Here is a 12,016-nt window from a genome sequence, read left to right on the forward strand (position 1 = left end):
TTTTAGTTTGAGTTTTCTCTTTCCTTTTTATTAGGTTGGTTAAAGATTTGTCAATCTTATTTATTTTTTTCAAGGAACGAGCTTTTTGTTTTGTCAATTTTTTGAATTGTTTCTTTTGCTTAATTTTATTGATTTCTTCCCTGATTTTAATTATTTCCTGTCTTCTACTACTTTTGGTGTTGGTTTGTTCTTCTTTTTCTAGGGCTTTGAGCTGTAATGTTGTTTATTTGTTGATTTTTTCTTCTTTTAATGAATGAACTCCATGCAATGAACTTTCCTCTTAACACTGCTTTCGTAGCGTCCCAGAGATTTTGATGTGTTGTATCGGAATTCTCATTTACCTCTAAGAATTTTTTTATCCCCTTCCTGATGTCTTTTGTTGTCCATGCATCATTCAATAGTATATTGTCTAGTCTCCAGGTGTTGGAGTAGCTTCTATTTTTAATTTTATCATTGATTTCTAATTTAATTCCGTTATGGTCAGACAGAATGCAGGGTCATATATCTATTTTTTTTGTATTTGCTAAGACTTACTTTGTGGCATAACATATGGTCCATTTTGGACAAGGATCCATGTGCTGCTGAGAAGAAAGTGTATTTTGCTCGTTAATGGATAAAATATTCTATATGTGTCGGTTAAGTTCAAATTATTGATTGTATTATTGAGTTTTATAGTTTCTTTGATTTTGTTTGGAAGATCTATCCCAGTGGTGAGAGAAGTGTATTTTTATCTTAGTTTTGTGGTATAAGACCTGGTATTGTGATGCTTCCTGCTTCCCTCTTCTTGCTATGGATTGCTTTGGCTATTCTGGGTCTCTTATTTTTCCAAATTGAATTTTATGATTGCTTTTGCTATTTCTATAAGGAATGACGTTGGGATTTTAATTGGAATAGTGTTGAATATGTATAGTGCTTTGGGCAGTATGGCCATTTTGACAATATTAAATATGCCCATCTAAGAGCATGGGAGATCTTTCCATCTTCTAAGGTCTTCAATTTCTTAGTGTTCTGTAGTTTTCATCGTAGAGGTCTTTCACCTCTTTTGTTAAGTTGACTCCCAAGAATTTTAGTTTTTCTGAAGCTATTGTGAATAGGGTAGTTTTCTTAATTTCTCTTTTAGAGGATTCATCATTGATGCACAGAAATGCATTTGATTTATGGGTATTGGTTTTATATCCTGCTATTTTGATGAATTCATTTATTAATTCTAGAAGTTTTCTGGTGGAGTTTTTTTTTTTTTTTGATCCTCTAAACATAGAACTATGTTGTCAATAAAAAAATGATAGTTTGAGTTCTTCTTTTCCTATTCATATCCCTTTAATTTCTTTCATTTGTCTAATTGCTCTGGCTAGAGTTTCAAGGACTATGTTGAATAAAAGTGGTGAAAGAGGGCATCTCTGTCCTGTTCCAGTTTTTAGAGGCAATTCTTTCAATTTTTCTCCATTTAAAATGATGTTGGCCTTGGGTTTAGCATAGATAGCTTTTACAATGTTGAGGTATGTTCCTACTATCCCTAGTTTTTCTAGTGTTTTGAACATGAAAGGGTGTTGTATTTTGTCAAATGCTTTCTCTGCATCAATTGATATAATCATGTGATTCTTATATTTACAACTATTGATGTGATGAATTATATTTATTGATTTCCTTATGTTGAACCATCCTTGCATCCCTGGAATGAACCCCACTTGATCATGGTGCACTGTTTTTTAAATATGTTTTTGTATGTGATTTGCCAGAATTTTATTGAGAATTTTTGCATCAATGTTCATCAGGGATACCAGTCTAAAATTTTCTTTCCTTGATGTGTCTCTGCCTGGTTTTGGTATCAGGATAATACTAGCTTCACAGAATAAGTTTGGAAGGGTTCCCTCCTTTTTTATTTCTTGGAATAATTTGAGGAGTATTGGTATTAATTCTTGTTTGTAGGTTTTGTAGAACTCAGCTGTAAATCCATCTGGTCCTGGGCTTTTCTTGGTTGGTGGGCTTTTGATGGCGTCCTCTATTTCCTTGATTGAAATTGATCTGTTTCAATTGTGTATGTCTTCTTGATTCAGTTTGCAGGGGCGGGGCCTCACATATCAAGCTAGGCAAGCACTCTACCACTGAACATCCTCAGCCCTAATCCTTAACTTTCTTTCTTCCTTTTTAAAATTTTTAGTTATAGATGGATACAATATCTTTGTTTACTTATTGTTTTGTGGTGCTAAGGATCCAGTGCCTCATATTGTGAAGCAAGCACTCTGCCACCGAGCCACAACCTCAGCCCTAGTCCTTAATTTTCTATAGTTACCTTGAACAGATTATTAATATCTCTGAGTTTTCTTTCTCACATGTAAATGAAAATTACACAATTTTTCCCAATTGTTTCATAAAAATCAAATCTGATGGAAGTGAAAGCTGTCAACAAACCATGAAATCTATTTCAAGATTTGAGAGAGGAAACTGTTTCTTACTAAAGCTCCTCTGGGACTGCATAGCTACCTCAATTTCCAGTAACTCTATGTCAGCATAGTTCTTTTTTTTTTTAGTTTATAAAAGTGATTTTATTTTCATTTTTAAGGTATAATTCACATACAGATCTTCAGTTTTTACTCTGATCTTAACAAGTATTTGGAACCCTCACCCCTATCAAGACAGGACAATTTCAGTGTCTCAGAGTCCCAGGCTGCTTTCACCTTTCTCCTCCACTAACACAAAGTCAACCATTCTCTGATTTTTACCACTATATAAATGTAACTGTACTCTATACATGCTTTTGTGGCAGGCTTTCTGTTTTGGGGGGGTGACTTAATTTTTTTTTTTAAAGTTTATACCACTGAGGATATACAGGCAAGTTGCAACATTATAAAGTCACCTAAAGAATTATCCTCTGTGTCATGAGGCCTATAAATCATGTGTCTGGCTTCTTTTGTTCAACATTATTTTTGCCATTCTTCCATGCTATTGTTTATATGAGTAGTTTATTCCTTTTTAGTGCTAAATATGAATAAGCCAAAATTTGTTTATTTTTGTATCTGTTGATGGATATTTGGATGTCAGCATAGTTCTTTTGTAGAGGTTTCTCTTTCTAAGAATTACATAGCATCTCTCTCATCAATATTAACTTTTACATGCAATCAGTTTCCTTAACCTCAGAGCCAACTTAATTTTCCTTTAAATCCTTCCATTAATTTCCTCGAATATTTTTAATATCTTTGGTAAAGTTTGATAAGTTATTTTAGGCACTTTTTTTATTTGCTCTTTAGCCATAGAAATGGTTAGAAACCATAGAAATGGTTAGAAACCATAGAAATGGTTGTTTCTCAAATTAATTTCAGGATATCCTAGAAATGTTGTGGATGCTTTTCACCCAAAATATCTCTGATAAAACAAATTCTAATTCATCTGTGTGTGGGTTGTTGTGTGTGTGTGTGTGTGTTTGTACTGGGGATTGAATTCAGGACAATTTACTACTGAGCTATACTCCCAGCCTTTTCTATTTTTTATTTTGAGACAGGGTCCCAAGAAGTTCCCCAGGCTGACCTCAAACTTGTGATCTTCTTGCCTCAAGCTCCTGAGTAGCTGGGATTTACATGTGTGTGCTATAGTGCCTGCACTATAATCTGTGTTCTACCATGACCTTAGTTATCTCCATTCATTCTTGTCTCTAGATTCTTGTCTATCCTATATTTGTATTGTTAATTTTTGTCCCTAAGTGTAATACTGAAATGAATGTCAATGCACTGCTTTCTAACTCTGGATATAAGTGTCAACCAGTTTATTCACCAATATGACCAAATGCTATGGTTAAGTTCAAAGTTTCATAATTTAATAAAGAGAATATCTTTTAAACGTCAGATCAAAACATATTCTAAATTGAAAGTTTACTTAATGATTTCTTGAAAGCAAAATTCCTTGAAAGCATCATCTTCAAATTCTATTGCCCTGTCAAGGCTAATCCTTCATATCACAAAAGCATGTGATATATGAAACAATGTTTTATATATACCCAATGATCAGTAAATATTTGGTGGATAACAGAATGAAAGATTTTATAGCTTCTAAATGTTCAGCCTACACAATGTAAAAATATAACATGCATTTGCTAGGCCTAAAATAATTAATTAAAATATTATTTTCTACTATTTTAATAAAAGAAAATAAGATACTGACCTACATGTTGAAGTGTTTGCTTTAGAACAACAATGCAATTTAGCCCCATCCAGGCCTGTAGAGGGAGGAGGGTGTATAGTGACTCCAGGGTGAACTGACTGTGAGCTTTCAAGAAAACACTGCCAAAGAGGATCTTGAGGCAAGGGCTGGGTCTTACAACCCTCGATGAGACCATCAACAATCTCCATTTCTGTTTTCTTAGACATCAGAATTCTCTTGCAGGCATTTTGGCAAGCATGGTCTTCAGCTCTGTCACAGCAATACAAACCTACATTTTCAGAATATAAGTGGTTTAATTAGCTGGTTTTATTGCATTTATTGCTCAGAAGAGAAGAAGAACATGACTATGTAGTGGAAAACCATTACTACTTGATGTCAGTATCTGTATTATTCAGGGTCTATTAAATTCTCTTCATTACTTTGCAGTGTAGTAAAAAGTGGACAAGGTATCTAATCATGAGGTTTCTAGCATCCTAATGAAAATGAAAAGTCATCCTACACTGAAGAAGCCCTCATAAAAAAGATATTTTATGTTCTTGGAAAAGATACCGTATATCCAAGTGGATTTGCTTCTAGTAGGGGATGTCTAAGAGGAATTATGTTCTTGACATGAGAGATAACTAATTTTTAATAGCAACAAACACAAACACTGTATTTTATCATATTCCAAGACAGCATAAAGGTTTTATATGTCTGTGAAAATTAGTTAAGTTGTAATTTAAATAATATAGTAGCACACCCTGACAAGCTAACAGTCTGCTTCTGCCTTTAATTTTCTTTCTTTTTGGTGCTAGGGACTAAACCAGTGATAAACATGTACTCTCCCACTGAGCTATGTTCCCAGTCCCTGGCCTCTAATTTTCTACAAAGAATCAGAAAATTAAAGAACACTATTAATGAAGCTATGGAATTCAGAAGGGCCTCTCTGAATTACTTTTCTTGGTGTCTTTGACTTTTGAAGAAGCCTGTTTTATTTGTAGCCTGCTTATCCAGAGTCCTCTGTGTTAACATCTATTAGAAATGACTGCCCTTCTACCCTTAAAACTTCTTCCTGCCTTTTTGTTGTTGTTGTTACTGCTTTGTTTTAAAGCTGCAATCTTGTTAGCTCCAGCAGCCCCTCTTGGTAGCCTAAATATTGGGGAACACAGATCTGCCTTTAAAACAAATGGAAGCCAATGGAAGATACTTGTGGCAAATGTTTCATCCTATAATTTTCACCACACAGCCACATTACAGAATGCCAAAATCCTTAGAGTAATTTTTGATTTTGATTGTGGCCAAATAAGGCACATTGCTTTTGAGTTTATAGAAACAATTCTTTCCAATGTCCACATATAAAAAGTAATTGGCATGTGGCTTATAAATAAATCTTCTATCAGTTTGGTTAATCAGTCAGTTCTTTAAAATATGATGACCTCCAGAGGACAAAAATGGATTCTAAGATGTACAAAGCTGAGACCTTGAAAATCCCTATAAGGTGCAGGCTCATTAGGAGGCCCTGATTTAAAAAAAAAAAAAAAAAAAAAAGGCTCTCTTTTGTTTTTATGATCTTTTATTACAAAAATAACCATTGCTCACTGATAAAAAATTCAAATTACAGAAATATATAATATAAAACAATTAGGTATATAACTAAAAATGTATCACACTATACCTTTAGTTATGTAACTTGCTTTTTTTTGCTTCTATATAAATGTATTACTTTCTTTTTGTTGTTTGCAAAGTGTTGTAATATATATATATCCTAATTTATTTAATCAATATCCTACTGATAGATGTTTGGGTTATTTCCAATTTTTGTCTACTAATGTGTATATAAGCATATTTACAACATATTTTTGCAAATTTGTGTAAATTTTCTTGCTGGATAAATTCTTAAAGTGGACTTGCTAGATCAAAAACTAAAATAATCTGAAATTCTGATGGTTAACTTCTCTCCAAAATATTCATATCAAAGAACTCTTCCATCCTCAGACTAAAATTCCCATTTCCTCATACTCTCTATAGCCCCATCTTTCTTGGCACCTTCTAACTGTGACAGTAACATCCAATCTGTCAAATCTAAACACCAAAGGAAGTCTGGTATTTCCCAAGTGACCAAGACTGCAATTACCTACAAGAATGTATCATTCCTTTTTTATAAACTCTTTTACCAAAGGTTGAAATGAAAAAAAAAAAAACAAAAAAAAAGTCCCTTTTACTTACTATCTGTTGGGTTCCTCATTGGGTAAGACTGGGTATAATTGTTCACACAGTGTATTAATTGTGGACTAATAGAGGCACAATAATTTTCCACTGCTTTGATCTGAGATGGACCAGGAGAAGAGTCTGTTCGAAAAATGGCTTGACAATATTCTCGGCAGTTTGTATGATGACCTGCATAACTGCAACACACCGAGCCCACTATACGGGGGAAAAAAGAGAAGACACTGAAATGAAACAGCTTTTTGTTAACATTAAATCATCACCATACTGATGGAACAGTATACCTTTCTCAATTTGAGAAATAAAACCATGCCACAGGAAACCATAAAACCATAAACTATGTTTATACACTTGAAATCAGTATTATTGTAGGCATAGTTACGGGGACAGTGAAGTGGTCACTGGTGTAAGAAAGTCAATATTCATCAATTTATAGTCTATAATCCAGTGGTTCTCCATAGGAACAGTACGACCCCCTGGAAGAGTATGGAACATGTGGAAGTATTTCTGGTTGTCAGGGACTAGTACTGGCATTTAATGCATGGACCAGGGCTGTTAAACATCCTGCAATGCACAAGACAGTCTCATATAGCAAATCTGTCTTCTCCAAATGCCAAGAGAACCACTGAAAAAGCCTTATTCCATGTTAGATTTGTGGAGGTTTATAAACAAAGCAAAACAAAAATTAAACCCCAAATATCTTACATTTACAAAATAGGACCAGTTATCAGGGGATTAGCAAGGATGGTGGAATGTGATGGACATCATTATCCAAAGTACATGTATGAAGACATGAATTAGGTGTCAACCTACTTTATATACAGAGATATGAAAAATTGTGGTATATATGTTTAATAAGAATTGTAATGCAAAAAACATGTATAAAGACATGAATTGGCATGGACATTCTCTATACAAAGATGAAAAATTGTGCTCTATATGTGTAATAAGAATTGTAACACATTCCACTGTCATGAATTTAAAAAAATAAAATCAATAAAAAAGTCAAACCCCCCTCAAAACAAAAACAAAATAGGACCAGTTAAAACTAAGAGGCATCAGAATTATTTAACTAATTTGACAATTAAATAACTGTATATCTCAAAACAAAATTCTGAAACTTTCTATACAGTTTGAACATCCTCAAGAATATATCTAAATAGAGGTAATCTTCATAAATGATATGATTTGCCTCAATACTGAAGAGTAAAACTCATCTGAAATAAATATGACTTTGTATTAAAAAATGAAAAAATCAATAGGCTGCCATTTAAAGTATATGGGGAGAGGGAGATAAGTGGCCAGGGGCAGAGGGGCAGATGTGGTAATTATAATGAAGACTAGGAGACCCTTATAGGAGTCTAAGGGGATCTGTAAGAGGCAAAAGGGAGCCAGGGTAGATGTATGTCAGGAAGAGGATTGGAGAAAGACAGGTAAGAATTCCCAGATAATTATTAGAGATAGATATGGAAGAACCAGAACCAGGTTTTTGGTGAATTTAGATGACTTCTAGAAATAATGATAATGGTAAAATCATATACAGATTAATAACAAACTATCTTGGGACAGAACTAAATAAGGATAAGCCTTAGTTTCCTGGACTAGGAAACTGTTCTGTGTCTATTGTGCCACCTGTTTTCAATGTGGACTGACTACCAAAGTTACTGTGCCCCCTGCCAAAGAGTTCATTTTCATCACGAATAAAATCCATTTTTATCATTTTTGGGGGTGGGGGTGGTGCACATGGTGCTGGGAATCAAATTCAAGGCCTTGTACATGTTAAACAAACACTCTATCACTGATCTACCTCCACAGTTCCCAAAGAAAAATTATTTATGGTTTAATTTTATCAATGTGACCTCAGTGAGGATACACTGAGAGTGGTATGGTGAGGACAGAGGAGACGAGCAGAATAGGACCAGACGTCTACCTTCTCACTTCCTCCTTGGGCTGGCTTCCTTGCCCGTGTAGGAGGATATAGGATTATGTGGTAGAATATGGACAGCTAATGCTTCTTAATGTCCTCCCAAGTTAATCTAAACAACGGTCTGTTCCGTAGGTGTCTTTTCCAGTCTCTAAATGCTCTCCTGATTCCCTACACCTACAGTGCCCTTCTTCTGATCTCCACTATTTACATCTTGTCCACTTTTCAAGGCCCAGCTCAGCTACCAACTCTATGAAGTCACTTCTGAGCCCCTTAAATGCTACGATCCCTCCTTGCTTTGAAGTGCAACACTTATCAGTGCTCTATCTCATATCCTACCCTGCCCTAGAGTTCTTTGTGTATGGGTCACATCTTCCACAGATATGGCGGCCCCATACCAAGCAAGTACTCAAAAAAATTCAGCTAAATGAACTGAGAGGCAGCTCTTGGCAAGTGCTACATTATATAACGTGGATGTGTATGACCTTTGAAAGTGACCCTCTTATTGTTATTATATTCCTCTAGCAAATCTAACGCTACTGTCTGCTTTGTAAACCTGCAATTAGAACATGGGAATTGTTATACTACACGAATGACTTGAACACCACAGAGGAAAAGAGCCTAGCAGAATTCTGCTATGCACATTATTTTAGATGGCTTATTAACAGCCTAAGTTATAATGCCAGGATCTGGGCAAAATTTGTAATGGCTAATCATGTTCAAAACTGTATTTTGCTCTTTGAACTGCTTGTATAATCATTGACAATATACTTACTTTCATTTCTGCTAATGCAACTGAAAAGAGCATTCTGTAAATTAAAGAAAAACAAATAAACAGAAATTAACAACCAGAAAGAATTTCTAATTTTATCCCATCTATATAGAAATCAGGATATCAAAATTATTTAATTCCTCTCTAAATTGAAGATTGAAAACATTGAAGCTATGAAATGACCTTCTGGGGAAAAGGGGAAACATCATCTAATACCTACTAGGGATCAAGGTGATCACCCCAAGCTATAAGCTGGCTACATAAACAGCAAACCAAGTTTAGGTAAACTGTATCATTGTGTGACTGTGTGTGTGTGTGTGTGGAGTGGTGGGGTGGCTACAATGCATGATATTTTTATATCCTACAAAAAATATCCATTATTTTTTGTAGGATATAAAACACTTTCCATGAAGTAATCTAATAAAAAACATTTAAAGAAATATATGTTTCACATAACTGCTGCATTTTAGAGTTTAAATGATCTTAGAGATCATCTCCAATGGTTCTCGAACATGGCTGTGCACTGGAATCACCAGGTCTTAAATTACAGAATCAGAACCCAGGGATTGGGCATAGATATCTAAAGTTTAACCAAGGCTTTGAAGATCAAAAAAAAAATTTTTTTTTGTAATTATACCTGAACAGAAGGCCTTTATTTGTTTATTTTTATATGGTGCTAAGGATTGAATCTAATGCCTCACACATGCTAGGCAAGCACTCTGCCACTGAGCTATAGCCCCAGTCCTTGAAGATAATTCTTATGCAACCTTCCTGAGACCAGAATTTAAAATCTTCCTACTATTTTTCAGATAAAAGAAATCATTCCTTCAGCAGAGAAAAAAGACCTGCCCCAGATCATAAAACAAATCAAAAGCAAAACAAGACTAGAATTAGAATTTTGAGAGATCTGAGATTACTGTTCGGACAATGCACACTGTATCAAAGTTACCATAGGGGAAATATAAGAAAATAAAAAGGAAAACAAAAATAAACAACTCCTTGTCCAAAGCCATTGGGATATTCAGGATTTGTCAGCTATGATTAATATTATTTATAACTAGAAGAGAATGAATTCTTAAAATATATAATATGGGCACAAATAAGAAGTAGATGGAAATCAAATGCACCCTTATTGTTGAATTGAGACGATTTTGGCTTTTCAATAGTAGCTAAATCAGAAGGCAGGTAAATGATCTAGACTTGAGCTCTAGGACCAACTTTACTATTATTGAAAAGCTAACTTCAGAGAAACACGTATGTGGTAAGGCTTGTACCATATTCATTTTCTTCACCAAATAATATTCCATTGTTGGAAATAAGCCATACTTGATTTATTAATTTAAAGTAAATCAAATATGATATATCAAGAACTATGTAATGTTTTGAACAACCAACAATAAAAATTAATTAAAAAATATAAAGTAAATCAAAACAAAACCAACCAACCAACCAAGAAACACTCCGGGCCTCATAGATAAGGGCTAATAAATGCACCCAGTATGAATTCTTTCTGCTAGAGCCCATCAAACAACATAGAGAAGTAGAAGAATAAATATTCTTGGTGTTAATAATGGTCTTATTTATTTGTCTTCATTAATGTTTCCTTGTTTTAGTTTGACTTTCAGCTACCCATGATAGACAGCCCTCTACTGGGGTTCACTGGCCTCGGAACACTTATAAGCTAAGTCAACATTTAAAAGCTACCAACTCTCTAATCTGTTTTGACTGGAATAATACAATTCTAATTGCCCTTCTCTTTCTAATAAGCTGGTTATTCCTTTTGGTTTTGACCTTTTGACTTTGTATCTGAAGAGATGTATTTGTTGTCTTGGTGGTTCCTGAATTCCATGGTCTAACTTCCGTTTTGAGGATTCTTCTAATTATTCTCAAAAGTCTCTAGGGCTCTGAACCTAGGGTAATTTTGTCTCCCAGGGGACATTTGGCAATGTCTAAAGACATTTTTAGTTGTCATAAGTGGTGTGTGTGTGTGTGTGTGTGTGTGTGTGTGTGTGTGTAATTAGCATCTAGTGGGTAGAGGCCAGGGATCCTGCTAAGCATCTTATAATGTATAGGACAGCTCCCCTACCCCCTAAAACAAAGGACTATCTACACTAAAATGTTAATAGTGTCAAGGCTGAAAAATCTTGGACTTAGAAACTTATAAATTTGTTTTAAGCTAGAATTTTAAAAATTTGACCTTATAAATAAAAGAAATGTCACTATGGGTCAGACTGGTGAATCATTTAGCTGAGAGAGAGGTACTAAAGGAAACACAGCCTGAGAAATATCAGAGATCATCTAATCCAGCTTCCTTATGTTACAGAAGTCAGAGACTAAGGCCTAGAAAGGGGAAATAGCTATGGATCCCAGCTTGCAATGACAAAAAGGGGTTGGTAAATTATGGCACATAAACCAAATCTTGCCTATCACCTATTTTTATAAATAAAGTTTATTTATCCATTTATGTATTTATTTGTCTACTTCTCAGTACATATGCTATGATGACAGAGTTGAATTGACAGAGACTATATGTTATACAAGCCCAAATATTTCCCATTTGGCCTTTGCCTAAAGTTTGCCACCTTCTGAAGAAAAAAGAAAACGGCACAGTTGCTTCCTTTGATGTCATATTCATAGAGTTCAGAGATGTTCTTCAAGTATCTCTCGCTTCTCATAATATTCACCAACAGACCTTTCTGGTGTAGATTTACTTGCATTTGTTGCAGTAATAACTTTTATAATTTTATATGGCAGTACCTTAAGTGTCAATGAATACCATTAAAAAAATTTTTTAGTTGTTGATGGACCTTTATTTTTCATTTATTTATATGCGGTGCTGAGAATTGAACCCAGTGCCTCACACATGCTAGGCAAGCACTCTACCAATGAGCCACAACTCCAGCCCATGAATACCAATTTTACATCTTTTAAAAAAAATTTTAATTGTTGATAGAACTTTATTT

General features: G+C 34.5%; 1 protein-coding gene across 2 annotated transcripts in view; it reads right to left on the reverse strand.

Moving 5' to 3' along the window:
• Positions 1–12,016, reverse strand: part of Reck (reversion inducing cysteine rich protein with kazal motifs) — an 86,688-nt gene that overhangs the window by 37,052 nt on the left and 37,620 nt on the right. For both annotated transcript variants that reach the window (XM_076843288.2, XM_076843289.2), the window contains 3 exons: positions 9,057–9,090; positions 6,358–6,555; positions 4,153–4,420 (listed from right to left, as the gene is read on the reverse strand). In XM_076843288.2, coding sequence (XP_076699403.1) covers positions 4,153–4,420; positions 6,358–6,555; positions 9,057–9,090 — 500 coding nt within the window. The remainder of the gene's footprint in view (positions 1–4,152; positions 4,421–6,357; positions 6,556–9,056; positions 9,091–12,016) is intronic.

Source organism: Callospermophilus lateralis, chromosome 2, assembly GCF_048772815.1.
Source record: "Callospermophilus lateralis isolate mCalLat2 chromosome 2, mCalLat2.hap1, whole genome shotgun sequence".
Classification (NCBI taxonomy): Eukaryota; Metazoa; Chordata; class Mammalia; order Rodentia; family Sciuridae; genus Callospermophilus; species Callospermophilus lateralis.